The 16092-nt window shown below is 40.4% G+C and overlaps 1 protein-coding gene across 1 annotated transcript in view; it reads left to right on the top strand.

Annotated features, from left to right (window-relative positions):
• Positions 1-15354, top strand: part of LOC122539553 (sodium/hydrogen exchanger 9B2-like) — a 129569-nt gene extending 114215 nt beyond the window's left edge. The window contains exons 12-13 of the mRNA XM_043674535.1: positions 3258-3453; positions 13018-15354. Coding sequence (XP_043530470.1) covers positions 3258-3453; positions 13018-13085 — 264 coding nt within the window. The 3' untranslated portion in view covers positions 13086-15354. The remainder of the gene's footprint in view (positions 1-3257; positions 3454-13017) is intronic.
• Positions 15355-16092: the final 738 nt, after the last annotated feature.

The following is a 16092-nucleotide window of genomic DNA, read 5'->3' as shown; positions in this document are numbered from 1 at the left end:
AGGGGTGACCTTATAGAGGTTTACAAAATTATGAGGGTCATGGAGAGGGTAAATAGACAAAGTCTTTTCACTGGGGTCGGGGAGTCCAGAACTAGAGGGCATAGGTTTAGGGTGAGAGGGGAAAGATATAAGAGAGACCTAAGGGGCAAACTTTTCACACAGAGGGTGGTACTTGTATGGAATGAGCTGCCAGAGGAAGTGGTGGAGGCTGCAACATTTTAAGAGGCATTTGGATGGGTATATGAATAGGAAGGGTTTGGAGGGATATGGGCTGGGTGCTGGCAGGTGGGACTAAATTGGGTTGGGGTATCTGGTCGACATGGACAGTTGGACCAAAGGGTCTACTTCCATCCTGTACATCTCTATGTCTCTATAACTCAGTGTGGCCAAGCAAAGGCTGAGAGCCAAGTTCGGTACCCATGGAACTGGTCTCAACCAGGACCTTGGGTTCATGTCACACCAAGGGTGACCCCATTGCACTGCACACTCTTTCTTTCTCTCTCTCTCTCTCTCTCTCTCTCTCTCTCTCACACACACACACACACACACACCCTCAGACTCACATCCAAACCCACATATGCATCCTCTTACAGACTTATAGCAGTTTACACTCAGATTCACAAACATACACATACACACACTCTCTCACAGACACTCCTATACAGACACACACACACAAGTTTGTGGAGTGAATTTGTACTTGCAGAATTATATTTTATTTTGCCCAAAAATTGCATGAATCCATGTAAGATTTTGTAAATCCCTTGTTTAGAAATAGAATCAGTCTGAACATTAGGGCACGGACAGCCTCACACAGGGCACCTCACACCTTTCAATACATTATCTGGGCCAACATGGCACCTATTGTTAAAGTTCACTTGAGAATGTAACTTTTAAAAAAATGTTCTGGGATTTACGCATGAAAGAACTGAAATCAACATAGTCATTCTAAAAGATGAGAGACTTAACAAACAATCCAAGTCTTTTTTCAATAGATAATTTCAGTTACATCACACTGTAAACGTTTGCTATAAGTTCTGTGTCTTTGGATCTTGTACTCCACAACCACCTGATGAAGGAGCAATGCTCCGAAAGCTAGTGCTTCCAAATACACCTGTTGGACTATAAGAACAGGTGTTCTGAGATTTTTAACTTTGTACAGCCCAGTCCAACACCGGCATCTCCAAATCATCTCTTTACTGTGTCAGGTTGACTGTTCATAGGAATTTAGCTAAATCTCTTCGTGTTAGTTTGTATTTTTGAATTTCTAATTTACAATTGCTTAAAAAGTTCAGAATACTATGGGGTCAGACTTTTCCTTCCACATTTTATTAAATAACAAACTTGGGACTGTGGTTAGTGCCCAGGTCACTGCTGTCTAGATTTCTCAAGGATGCTCCTTATCAACAATGCTTATGTGTTTAAAGCTGCTTGTCTACAGAAATTTAATTATTAAATACCCCTGTCTTTTCTCACCAGAACCCTACTATGATTTTCATGGGACCATTCATTATCTTATCCTGTGTAACTCTGTTTGGAGGCTACATGTCTGGCTATGAAAGTCTGCTTTCTGTAGCTGCTAATCTCTTTTTGGCCATTTTATGTCAGCTAAAATGCCTTGGTGGCCATTTTATGTCAACAGAAAACAATACCATCACAATCCTGACTTATGCCTTGAAGATAGTTATTTGATGCAGGAGTCCTTGCCTCTGATCTGTTCTTGAAACCATTGAATTTATATGGCCAGTCCAGTTCAGTTTCTACAACTTCTCATATTGTTATGTGTTACACAGTCAAAGGTCATTTAGTCCATATTCTGTACCTCTAAAACCTGATATTAAAAATGTGTTCAAAGGGCAATTTACTAATAAATTGAGGACTGAAGGCTGTTGATGCATTTTGGTTTGGAAATGAAAGGTGAAATAAAGTTGTGCCCTGTGTTTATGACAATAGGTTTGCATTGACATTTGTCACGGCTGAGTTCAAACATCTGGCCTGAGCAATGTTTGCAAGTCAAAGCTGTTGAAGGAGAGGGTACTGACATCCAGTGCATTAACAATGTGTGCTGAAGTCAGACATGTAGTTAGTATCTGGTTGGAATTGCATATTGGAGAAATACTGATAGGATATAAGGTTAGCGTATGTTGGGAAAATTTAAGCGTTTAATAGAGACTGATAAAAGGAGCATAGATTGGTCACAAGAAGCAAAGGTTACAAAGGAAAGACTACCATGGAAAGAAGTATCAAGTGTTCTTTAAGTGGTATGAGAGAGATCTCATCCTCGGGAAATAGCAGGAAAAGGATTGCTTCTGTGTCAGAGCAGAGCAACTCTTGTAAACCTTTTAAAAGAAAAAAATGTGATGAAACTTAAATCTATGTCTGTACTTACCATAAATATGAAGCATTATAATATAGAAAAGTACAGCACTGAACAGGCCCTTCGGCCTACGATGTTGTACTGAGGATTAATCTTAATGTAAAATAAAATAACCTTACCTACGCACCCCTCAATTCACTGCTGTCCATGTGCATGTCCAGCAGTCGCTTAAATGTCCCTAATGACTCTGCTTCCACCACTACAGCTGGCAACGCATTCCATGCATTCACAACTCTCTGCATAAAGAACCGTGGATATCTCCTCTATACTTCTTCCTAATATCTTAAAACTGTGACCCCTTGTGCCAGTCAATCCTGCCTTGGGGAAAAGTCTCTGGCTACTGTCTCTATCCATGCCTCTCAAGACCTTGTATTCCTCGATCAGGTCTCCTCTCTTCCTCCTTCTCTCCACAGAGAAAAGTCCAAGCTTCGTCAACCTCTGTTCATAAGACAAACCCTCCAGACCAGGCAGCATCCTGGTAAACCTTCTTTTCACCCTCTCCAAAGCCTCTGTATCTTTCCTATAGTAGGGCGACCAGAACTGGAAACAATATTCCAAGTGTGGTCTCACCAGGGACTTGTAAAGCTGTAGCAAAACCCGCGGCTCTTAAACTCGATCCCCCTGTTAATGAAAGCCAAAACATCATATGCTTTCTGAACAACCTTAGCATTATTGTATAGTATCTCTAATATTTAACTTATCATTTTCAGTTTGGACAATTATTAAACTGTTGTCTGTTTGTTGCTCAGTGTACATGTTAAGTGTTCAAATTAAGCTTTGTCATAGGTGTGTGATCTCTTTTCAAGTTTTTCATAATATGTTGCATAATCGAAAGAGCTGAATGTATCACAGAAAACCTTGTTTCTTTGTGCTGAATTAGGCTGCCATTGGCTCTGTAGCTTTGGACATGGCACGAATTCGAAATGACAAGACTGCAACAGAGTACGGGTTGAGTGTTCTCACTGTGGCCTTTCTGGGAATCCTGATCACGGCTCCCATCGGAGCAGTTATTATTGGCTTGCTAGGGCCAAAACTGCTACATAAATCAAATCAGCAGGATTCAGACCATGGAGAAGGTTAGTCTTTTAAAAATCCAGAAAAATCTTTCAATTTAATATGTTTACTGGAATAATCTAAAGCTGGTATGTTCTATGGAACCAGTGCATGGGTTGGAGCATCTGGGCTCCTAGAAGTTGCTCGAGAAATAGTGAATGCACTTGGTGGTCATTTTTCAGGACACTGTAGACTCTGGAACAGTTCCTATGGATTGGAGAGTCGCTAATGTATTGCCACTATTTAAAAAAGGAGAGAGAGAGAAAACAGGGATCATGGGAACAGGAGCTAATGTTCTGGAGGACATATTTGCAAGTGCGGTAGGGAGACTTTAAACTAAAATTAGCAGGGGTATGGGAACCTATCCAGAGATGGAAATGAAAGCAAAAACAAAAGACAGAATGGGAAATAAGTGATGGGCAGCAAATTCAAGGACAAGAATCAATAAATCACCAAACAATAGTGATAATGTTGGAGAAGGCATTAAAAGGAAATTAGAGACACAAACAATAAGCTACAATTGTAATTATAGACGACTTGAATTCACTTATAGATTGGGCAAATCAAACCAGTAACAACAACATAGAGGAGGAGTTCTTGGAGTGTGTCTGAAATTGTTTTCTGGATCAATATGTTGGGGAACCAGCTGGAGGACAGGTCATCCTAGACTGGGCACTGTGTAATGAGAAAGGAATAATTGGCAATCTAGCTGTGAGGCCACTTCAGGAAGAGTGACCATTAAGATGGAGTGTGACACAGTTGATTCTGAGTCTAGGCTCCTAAATTTAAATGAAGGGAAATACAATGATACAAGGCATGAACTGGCTATGATAAATTGGGAACATTACTTAAAGGGATGATGGTGGTTAGGCAATGGCAAACATTTAAAGAGTGCTTGCAGTAGTTGTTCATTCCTGTCTGTCTTAAAATTAAAACTGGAAAGGTGAGCGAGCTATGACAAAGAAGGGAAATTAGGGATAATATTAGAATCAAGGAAGGAGCATACAAATTGGCTGAAAAGAGCAGCACACTTGAAGATTGGGAGTACTTTATATTGCAGCAAAGCAAGACACAGGGAAGGATTAAGAAAGGAAAATAGAGTACGAAGAAAAGCTTGCAGGAAACAAACAAACCGATTATAAAAGCTTCAATAGCTGTATAAAGAGAAAAGAATTAGTATACATGCAGGTCCAATACATTCAGAACCAGGAGAGGTTATAATGGGGAACAAAGAGACAATAGAACGATTAAATACATGTTTTAGTTCTATCTGCAAATGTCCTAAAAAAGTTGAGGAATACAGGGTTTTATGAGATGGAGGAGCTCAAGGAAATCAGTATTAGTAGGGAACTAGTGTTGGGCAGATTGATAGGATTGAAGTCAATAAATCCAGAGGCCTCGATAATCTACATCCCAGAGTACTCAAGGATGTTGCTCGAGAAATAGTGGATGCATTAGTGGTCTTTTTTCAAGATTCTATAGACTCTGGAACAGTTCCTAAGGATTGGAGAGTTGCTAATGTAATGCCACTATTAAAAAAGGAGAGAGCAAGAAAACAGGGATCATAGGAACAGGAATAGGTCATTCAGCCCCTTGAGCCTTTGCTTAGCAAAACTTTATTTATCTCAGATTTAAATTACTGGTTAGTCTGACATCAATAATTGGGAAAATGTAGGGGCCATTATAAAAGATTCAATAGCAGTTGGAAAACAGTGACAAAATTGACCAGTCAGCATGGATTTATGAAAGGGAAATCATGCTGACAACTTTACTGGACTTTTTTCAAGGATGTAGCCTGTAGGGTTATGGGGGAAAGTCAGTGGATGTGGATTATTTGGACTTTCAGAAGGCTTTTGTTAAAAGTCCATGAAACAGATTAGTGTGTAAAACTAAAGCACATGGGATCAGGGTAGTGTGCTGACATGGATAGAGAGCTAGCTGGCAGACCGGAAACAATAGGAATAGACAAGTTTTTCACAGAGTGGGAGCCAGTGACCCCAGCTATTCACAATGTATGTTAATGATTTAGATGAGGGAGCCAAGTGAAATGTCTCAATGTTTTCAGGTGAGACAAAGCTGGGTGGGAAGATGGGATGTGAGGAGGATGCGGAGAATCTTCAGTGTGATTTACACAAGCTGAGTAAGTGGGCAAATACATAGCAGATGAAGTGAAGTTATCCACTTTGGTAGCAAAAACAGGAAGGCAGATAATTATCTGTATATTATGAAAGATATGGGTAATGTTCCCGTACTGTCTCAATATTGGATCCACTCATGGCAGTTGTACTTTGCCTCCTTTAAGAATCCAAATAGCAAATCGAGATAATCTTCAGTGAATATATTGTGTAGGAACCAGATTAAACAATTCTGCTTTGTTAATATGATATACTTTCTTACAAGTCTCCCAAAACTCTGTTGGTCCAATAACAACTTGCTTACCGGTTGTCTTGAATGTTGAATAGTGCAAAAAGGAAGACAATTCAAAGTGTTTCCTTTTGAAAGTATGAGTGCACATAAGAAAAACATCTGATTTATGTAAAAGCATAATTAGATTTGATCGCAAATATTTTGATTCTCAAAATAAAGGAAACCTTCCTTTCCATTATTTTTAGAATCATGGTATTTTACAGTACAGGAGGAGGCTATTCATCCTATCATGTCTGTCACATCTCCAGCTAATCCCATTCTCCAGCCCTCATCACTTTCAATCTACCACTCTCCCAAACATGGTATTCCAAATCTTAAAAACTCTGAGTAAAGACGTTTCTCCGAGAGGGGGAGAACTTCCTGGATGCTTTGTTTCAGGAGGCAGTCACACTCGCTAGATTAAGTAGTTCAAATTCAGTTAGTGATCAGGGACAACAGGGTGTGACTGTTAAGTGAGGCAGGTAGGGGGATTCTGAGCTCAGGAGTGGAGGAGCCTCAGCCCTTCACCTTGTCCAACAGGTATGAAATTTTTGCTCCCTGTATGGATGAGGGAAAGGGCTGTGGACAGGATGAGCCAGCTGACCATGGCACCATGGTCCTGAAGGCCATTCAAGGGGGGGGGGGGAGCAAAAGGACAACTAGTTGTTATAGGGGATTCTATAATTCGGGGGACAGATAGTATCCTTTGTGAGCTGGATTGGGAGTCCCATATGGTGTGTTGCCTGCCCAGTGCCAGGGTGCAGGACATCTCCAACCGGCTTGAAAAGATATTGGAGCGGGAGGGAGAGGATCCAGTTGTTGTAGCCCACGTTGGGACTAACAACATAGGCAAGACTAGGAAGGAGGACTTGTTTGGGGAGTATCAAGCACTAGGAAGGAAATTGAAGAACAGGTCCTCGAGGGTCATAATCTCTGGATTACTGCCCGAGCCATGTGCTAATTGGCATTGGGATAAGAAAATTAGGGAAGTAAACATGTGGCTAAGGGATTGGTGTGGGAAAGCGGGATTCCATTTCATGGGACATTGGCATCAGTTTTGGAACCAGGGAGATCTGTACCGTTGGGACGGTCTCTACCTGAACAGATTTGAAACCAGTGTTCTGGTGAAAAGGATAAACAGGGTGGTCACTAGGATTTGAACTTATGAATCGGGGGGAAGGAAAGGGAAAGCAACAGGGAGTATGGAGTCAAGTAGAAAGATAAACAGCAGGTTAGCAAGTGTGCAGGGTTTAAGTTCAAGGCAGACTAGGAATGAAGCAAAAAGGAAGGATAACTTAGGACATAATACTAGGGATGATGGAAATCATGAGGATATGAAAATTAGCATTAAGGCACTTTACCTGAATGCTCGTAGTGTTTGTAACAAAGTAAATGAATTAACAGCAGAAATCATCGTGAATGATTATGATGTGGTAGGCATCACACAGTCCTGTTTCCAGGGAGTTCAGGACTAGCAGTTAAACATCCAAGGATTTACACCTTATCGAAAAGACAGGGAGGTGGGGTTGCCTTGTTAGTTAGGAATGAAATTAAATCTATGGCACTGAATGACATAGGGTCAGATGATGTGGAGTCTGTGTGGGTGGAGTTGAGGAACCACAAAGGCAAAAAAAAACCATAATGGGAGTTATGTACACTCCTCCGACAGTGGTCAGGACCAGGGACGCAAGATGTACCAGGAAATAAATAGGGCATGTCAGAAAGGCAAGGTCACGGTAATCACGGGGGACTTCAGTATGCAAATCGACTGGGTGAATAATGTTGCCGGTGGATCCAAAGAAAGGGAATTCATAGAATGGTTACAGGATGGCTTTTTGGAACAGTTAGCGATGGAGCCCACAAGGGAGCAGGCAATTCTGGACTTAGTGCTATGTAATGAGCCAGACTTCATAAAAGATCTTAAAGTAAGGCAAAACTTAGGATACAGTGATCATAATATGGTAGAGTTCAGTCTGCAGTTTGAACGAGAGAAGACAAAATCAGATGTAATGGTGTTACAGTTAAATAAAGGTAATTATAGGGGCATGAGAGAGGAACTGATGAAACTCGACTGGAAGCAGAGCCTAGTGGGGAAGACAGTAGAGCAACAATGGCAGGAGTTCCTGTGTGTAACTGGGGACACAGTACAGAGGTTCATCCCAAAGAAAAGAAAGATTATCCAGAGAGGGGGGATTAGGCAGCCATGGCTGACAAAGGAAGTCAGGGAATGTATCAAAGAAAAAGAGAGAGACTAAAAAGTGGCCAAGAGCACTGGGAAATCAGAAGATTGGGAAGGCAAACAGAGGATAACAAAGAGAGAAATAAGGAAGGAGAGGATCAAATATGAAAGTAAGCTAGCCAGTAATATTAGAAAGGATAGTAAAAGTTTCTTTCAATACATAAGAAACAAACGAGAGGCAAAAGTAGACGTTGGGCCGCTCCAAAATGATGCAGGAAGATTAGTGATGGGAGATAAGGAAATAGCTGAAGAACTTAATATGTACTTTGTATCAGTTTTCACTGTGGGAGACATAAGTAATATCCCAACAATTAAGGAGTGTCAAGGAGCAAAGTTGAGTATGGTAGCCATTACAAAAGAGAAAGTGCTAGAAAAGTTAAAAGGTCTAAAAATTGATAAGTCTCCTGGCCCCGATGGGCTACATCCTAGAGTTCTGAGGGAGGTGGCTGAGGAAATAGTGGAGGCGTTGGTTGTAATCTTTCAAAAATCACTGGAGTCAGGGAAAGTGGCAGATTATTGGAAAATCGCTGTTGTAACCCCCTTGTTCAATAAAGGATCAAGATAAAGGATGGAAAATTACAGGCCGATTAGCCTATAATTCTAAAATTAAAATTCTAGAATCCATCATTAAGGATGAGGTTTCTACATTCTTGGAAGTGCAGGGTTGGATTAGAATAAGTTAGCATGGATTTAGTAAAGGGAGGTCGTGCCTGACAAACCTGTAGAGTTCTTTGAAGAGTTAACAAGTAGGATAGACCAGGGAAACCCAGTAGATGTTATCTATCTAGACTTCCAAAAGACCTTTGATAAGGTACCTCACGGCAGGCTGCTGAGTAAGGTGAGGGCCCATGGTGTTTGAGGTGAGCTACTGACATGGATTGAGGATTGGTTGTCTGACAGAAGGCAGAGATTTGGGAGAAATGGTTCTTTTTCGGAATGGCAGCCGGTGACAAGTGGGGTCCCGCAGGGTTCAGTGTTGGGGCCGCAGCTGTTCACTTTATATATTAATGATCTGAATGAAGGGACTGGGGACATTCTGGCAAAGTTTGCCAATGATATGAAGTTAGGCAGACAGGCAGGTAGTTCTGAGGAGGTGGGGAGGCTGCAGAAAGATTTAGACAGTTCAGGAGAGTGGTCTAAGAAATGGCTGATGAAATTTAATGTGAGCAAATGCGAGGTCTATTTTCAAAACGGGACGGACTATTTTCTAAACGGTGAGAAAATTCATAAAGCTAAAGTACAAAGGGATCTGGGAGTGCTAGTCCAGGATTCTCTAAAGGTTGACTTGCAAGTTGAGTCCATGGTTAAGAAAACGAATGTAATATTGTCATTTATCTCAAGAGGGTTGGAATGTAAAAGCAGTGATGTGCTACTGAGACTTTATAAAGCTCTAGTTAGGCCCCATTTTGAATACTGTGTCCGGTTTTGGGCTCCACACCTCAAGAAGGACTTACTTGCAATGGAGCGTGTCCAGCGGAGATTCACATGGATGATCCTGGAATGGTAGGCCTAACATATGATGATCGGCTAAGGATCCTGGGATTGTATTCATTAGAGTTTAGAAGGTTGTGGGGAGATCTAATAGAAAGTTACAAGATAATGCATGGCTTAGAAAGGGTGGACGCTGCCAAGTTGTTTCCGTCAGGCGGGGATACTAGGGCCCGTGGGCACAGCCTTAGAACTAGAGGGGGTCAATTTAAAACAGAAATGAGGAGACATTTCTTCAGCCAGAGAGTGGTGGGTCTGTGGAATTCATTGTTACGGAGCACAATGGAGGCTGGGACGTTGAATGTCTTTAAGGCAGAGATTGATAAATTCTTGATCCTGCAAGGAATTAAGGGATACAGGGAGAGTGCGGGTAAGTGGTGTTGAATTGCCCATCAGCCATGATTGAATGGTGGAGAAACTCGATGGGCCGAATGGCCTTACTTCCACTTCTATGTCTTATGGTCTTATGGTCCTCATCTCATTCCTGGCTCTCTCACTGACAGTTTTGGAACTGTGACCCCTAACTGATATACCAAATAGTGGAAACAGAATATTATTTTTTACCCTGTCATAATTGATCAGACTTTTGAACACCTCAGTAAGGTCACTTCCTTAATTTTCTCTGCTCCAAGACTAAACCCAATTTCTTAAATCTTTCCTTGTGTTTAGGATCCCTCATTCCTGGTTAACATTATTGTAAGTCTCCTTTGCACTGTCTCCAGGCCTTGTAACATCCTTCCTTAAATTGAACAAATTCTCCATATGTGGTTTGACTAACAATCTGTAGAAGTGTAGCTTCACTTCATTGCTTCTATACTCAATGCCTGTATTTATAAAACCAAGGATCCTGTAAGTCACCTTAACTTAAACAAAAAAAACAAGGACTGCGGATGCTGGAAATCAGAAACAAAAACAGAAATTGCTGGAAATGGTCTGAAGAAGGGTCACTGGGCCTGAAACGCTAATTCTGCTTTCTCTTCATAGACAAGTTGTGTTTTTCCAGCAATTTCTATTTTTGAGCTTTTTTAACTTTCCTGGCCATCTTCAGAGAATTAAGTATGTGAACCTCGAGGTCTCTCTGCTCCTGAACTCCCCTCACAAGTTGTACCATTGAGCGTGTATGTATTGTCTGTCTGTGTTTCTTCTAACAAAATGCATTATCTTCCATTTCTCTCCATTGAAACTCATCTGTCAGGTGTCTGCCCATTTGGCAAATTGTCAATGTCCCTCTAAAGTCTCTCAGTGTCATCCTCACAATTTATCATTCGCCCCAGCTTAGTAGCATGTGAAACTTCAGAGATTTTGCCCTCAACACCTGTCTCCAGATCATTTATTTAAATCAGAAAAAGTAAGGGTTTCAACACCAATCTCTTTCAACTCATCTCCAATCTGAGAAATACCCAACTATACTCACACTCTGTTCCCTATCTTTTAACCAATTTCTAATTGATGCGGTCAAGGACCCATCAAACCCACATATTTCTAATTTGCTGACCAACCTGCCAGGTGGTAGCATATCAAATGCTTTCTGAAAGTCCAAATATATAACATCCATAGCCCTACCCTCACCACTGCCTGTGTCACCTTGTCAAAACTCAACTAAATTTGTCAGACATGACCTGCCTTTGACAAAACTTGACAATCTAGTATTAATTTGGAGAAAAATACATGTATATTTACCTTATTCTGTAGTATGGCCTCCATCAATTTCCCCACTTTTGATGTCAAGCTGACGGGTCTGTAGTTTCCTGGGTTATCCTTTGCCTCTCTCTTAAACGCGAGTGTCACATTTGAAACCCTCCAGTCCTGCGTAACGAATTCTTGTTCAGAAAAGCCTGGCAAATTTCTGTCAACAGCTTTGCGATTTGTTCCCTGGAATTCTTGGACACATCCCAGCTAGGCCTGGCGACGTCTATACCTGGAGTGTTGCTAGCCTTGAATCTCCTTTTCTTTCTCTGTTACTGTACTGTTCAGTTGCTCAACTGGGCCATTGTCACCATTTTCTAATTTGGAAAAGACAGAAGCAAAGTATTAATGTAGTACTTCTGCCATATCCTTTGCTTCAGTGAGCAGTTTACCCTGCTTGTTCCTTATGAACCCCTTCACTAAATGTTTGATATTAATATATGGGTTTTAGTTCAAATTTTAGACCCCTAAAATTGCCCTCTTCCAGTTTTGGTCTTAATCCTTGACTGCTTATTATCCTTTTCCACATTAATATTGAACATTGTTACATTATAATTGCCTTTTCCCGAATCTTCCCCACTCTAATGTTCTCCAGTTGGCGTGCCTCAATTTCTAGGACCAGATCCAGCACAGCTCCATAAGACCATTAGACTATAAGACATAGGATTGGAAGTAAGGCCATTCAGCCCATCGAGTCCACTCCGCCATTCAATAATGGGTGATGGGCATTTCAACGCCACTTACTCGCACTCTCCCTGTATCCCTTAATACCTTGCTAAATTAAGAATTTATCAATCTCTGCCTTGAAGACATTTAATGTCCCGGCCTCCACTGCGCTCCGTGGCAATGTATCCACAGGCCCATCACTCTCTGGCTGAAGGATTATCTCCTCATTTCCGTTTTAAATTGATTCTAAGGCTGTGCCCACGTGCCCTAGGCTCCCCGCCTGACGGAAACAAATTCCCAGTGTCCACTCTTTCTAAGCCATGCATTATTTTGTAAGTTTCTACTAGACCTCCCCTCAACCTTCTAAACTCTAATGAATACAATCCCAGGATCCTCAGGTGTTCATCATATGTTAGGCCTACCATTCCAGAGATCCCTGCCTGGTAAGACTGGAAATGTACTGTTCCAGAAAATTCTCCTGCAAGTGTTGCAGGAATTTCTCCCCTTCTATGCCCCATACTCTAGCATTTTCTCAGTCTACCCTGGGGTAATTGAAATCACCAAATGGGATTAATGTAGTTGAGTGTTTGTTGGTTAGCATAGGAATGGTAGGCTGAAGGGCCTGCTTATATGCTGCATGACTATGCCTTGATAACTGCATTTATATGACATCTAATTCCATGCTTGCATATGTACAGAACAATATTAAACACAAGTTTCTGTTTATTATAGAGGATTAGGGGCCTCTGGAATAAGTTGCCTACTTGTACAGAGTTTGCAAAGTCCCTGAATCCATATAAAAGGGATTTAGATTGATGGTTCCTCACTACAGCTGATCCTACTGCACACACAGTAGGTGGGACGTTGCTTAATGAACCATTTTGCCAGTTTGAGTTCCTGGAGCTCATTCGGTTGCCTTCAAGTGTTGGAGAAGAATCTTCTCAATCATTGGCTTCGTATGTATGTTACAAAATCTCGAGTGGCTGCTGGCATGAGTGGAAACACCTACATCATGTTGCTCAATCTCTACATGAATAGCTAAAACAGCCTTTCTGGTCTTTCTTCATATATTTGTATGGTTGATGTGTGTTTTGTTCTATAGGCTTGGAAAGCAAGACCAGGACATCATATGAACATCATCAAGGAGTGGAAAATGAAATTGAAGTCTAAGATGTTCTATGGATCCAAATTAAATTTCAGAAGGATCTCTATTGAATTTCAACACACATGTGATTCTTGAATATCTCTGCACATAACAGAGGAAATGGTTTTAAAACTGTTTTATTAACGATTGTACATTATGTAGATTTATTTTTTAAAAGAAACTGTCCAGATTTACTTAAATACCTATTTGTTTGGAATTGTTATTTGTGTAGAAATCAACGTGAGCATTTTAAACATTTGCTTGACATTATGAAAGTATTTATGCAATTATCCTTAGATCAATATTACTAGGATTGTATTCAAAATAGCAGAAAGATCTTAGCTATTAAATTGTGTTGTACCCCAGAAGCCCAAGAGGTAATGATGATAATATAAAATAATAAAAACTGTGGATGCTAGAGATCCGAAACATAAACAAAAATTGCTGAAGAAACTCAGCATCTCTGGCAAAATCTGTGGGAAGAGATCAGAGTGTCACTGGACTCAAAACATTAACTCTGCTTTCCTCCTACAGATGTTGGCAGACTTGCTAAATTTCTCCAGCAACTTCTGTTTTTGATTCAGGCCATGATCACAGTTTATATCTATTATTTGTGTAAATTCTAACAGAATAATTAGTCCCATTTGTCACCACAGGCTTCTGGAACATGGAAAATTGGAATCCCAATTTTTATGTTGTGCTGTGACAACAGTCCCCCTTCTGTGTTCTGTAAAGTATCTACTGGGTCCTGAACTGAAACTGTTCTGAAAGAGCTTTGTGTTTTACACTGCTGCTGCTGGGAGCCAGGTCTAAGAAAACATGGGTAAACTCTTGATGAATATTGTAATCCTAGCTTTTTCCTCGTGCTTTAAAAAAAATTTAGCTTTCTGTTTTTCTATTCTGGAGTCCCAATCAGAATTCTATGGCTGAAAGGGCATAGCAGATCTACCCTTAGCCCAATTAATGCAATAATAATTCATTACTGTTGTACCAACGCAATCCAGGTTGAAACACTTCTTGGTGTATCTCCCTGTCTTAGTAACCAAATGAATTTGAGGATTCATTAGAGAATCTTGAGTATAAAATGATTATAGCTGTTGTGATAGAATTATTTTTTTTTGCACTGGGCAGTTTGGGTGTACAGCCATAGTTCATGTTGTTTGTGTCTCCAACCTTTTCCCAACCAAAATAAACTGCCATGCATGCAGCAGTTCAGAACACATCACCAGATGTTTATCTTTAGCAATCTGTAATGGAACTAATTTTCTTTACGAATTACCTTTAAATACAACTTTCCACAGAAACACCAGAAATTTTAGAGTTTTATGAAAAGGTCTCAAGTCTTTCTCTTCCAGCTTCAGCCTAAAGTTAAGAATACAAGAGATGCAGAAAATGGTAAAGAATGCAATGGGGCAACCATGCAGCTCTAACCACAGGCATGAAAACATCACTGGATTAGAATTAAATGGCATTAACTTACTTCTTAGTGCATTACAAAATCAAAACTGCCCCACATTTACCAGTAAACTAGTAGCTGCACTCAAAAAGCCACTTTGACTGACATGAGAAATAGAACTTGCCATACTTGAATGTTAAAAGAAAGCAATGCTTTTCCAGCGTATTGGATCTTCATTCTGTACAGTATCTGACATGAGAATATTTATCAAATGAAATTATCTTGACATACTAATTAGGTACAATCAACAGTTCTGGTTATGAATTGTGGAAAGAATATTAATTTATAATTAATAGATAATATATTTTGTAAGGGAGTAACTTCCTTATCTAGAAAGTGCCTTGAATGTGAAATGTACTACATGGAGTCCTTAAGGTGAATAGCAGAGGTGTATTTAAGGGCAATCTAGATTAACACATGAGGGAAAAAGGAATCAAAGATTCTGCTATTAGTGAGACCAGCTAGGGTGTGATGAGGCTGACGTGGAGCATAGTCCATTACTGTTTGTATGCTGTACCTTCTAGATATCATAGAACACAATAAAGCAGTAAAACATGATTCTGGGTAGTAACTTGTCAGGACAAGTTCCATAAGATAAGCTTGTTTTCTCTGGAAAAAAGAAGCCTTGAAGGTACCATTTATATAGAGGTTGCTAAAATTTGTTGGGATATCAATGTGTAAAGCAAAATTTTGAGGGTCAGAAGACATGGCAGATAGAAATAAAACAGAAGCCAAGTAGAATGCTGTCTTAATGCTGCTAAACCTTTGGAATGAAGAATTGCGAATTATACAATCAATTGAAAGTAGAGTCGCGGATAGAAGAAGGATAGTGAAGAAGGCACTCGATATGCTTTCCTTTATTGGTCAGAGTATTGAGTACAGGAGTTGGGAGGTCATGTTGCGGCTGTACAGGACATTGGTTAGGCCAATTTTGGAATATCGTGTGCAATTCTGGTTTCCTTCCTATCGGAAGGATGTGAAATTTGAAAGGGTTCAGAAAAGATTTACAAGGATGTTGCCAGGGTTGGAGGATATGAGCTATAGGGAGAGACTGAATAGGCTAGGGCTGTTTTCCCTGGAGTGTCAGAGGCTAAGGGGTGACCTCATGGAGGTTTATAAAATCATGAAGGGCATGGATAGGGTAAATAGACAAGTTCTTTCTCTGGGATGGGGACAGTCCAGAACTAGAAGGTGTAGATTTAGGGTGAGAGGGGAAACATTTAAAAGGGACCTCAGGGACAACTTTTTCACGCAGAGGGTGGTGTGTATATGGAATGAGCTGCCAGAAGTAGTAGTGGAGGCTAATACAATTGCAACATTTAAAAGGCATCTAGATGGGGACATGAATAGGAAGTGACAGGTGCTGGCAAATGGGACTAAATTAGGTTAGGATATTAGGTTGGCATGGACAAGTTGGACTGAAGGGTCTGTTTCCGTGCTGTACATCTCTATGACTCTATGATTCTAATTGGACTCAGCCAATTGTATTTGTTTACAATGCTGTTAGAAGCTGATGGATTTTTTCTGTTCCTCAAAATTGTGCTTTACATATATCTTTTGCATAAATATGGTCAACA

Source organism: Chiloscyllium plagiosum, chromosome 32 (assembly GCF_004010195.1).
Source record: "Chiloscyllium plagiosum isolate BGI_BamShark_2017 chromosome 32, ASM401019v2, whole genome shotgun sequence".
In the NCBI taxonomy this organism is placed as follows: domain Eukaryota; kingdom Metazoa; phylum Chordata; class Chondrichthyes; order Orectolobiformes; family Hemiscylliidae; genus Chiloscyllium; species Chiloscyllium plagiosum.
This window is presented reverse-complemented; position numbering and strand designations above follow the sequence as displayed.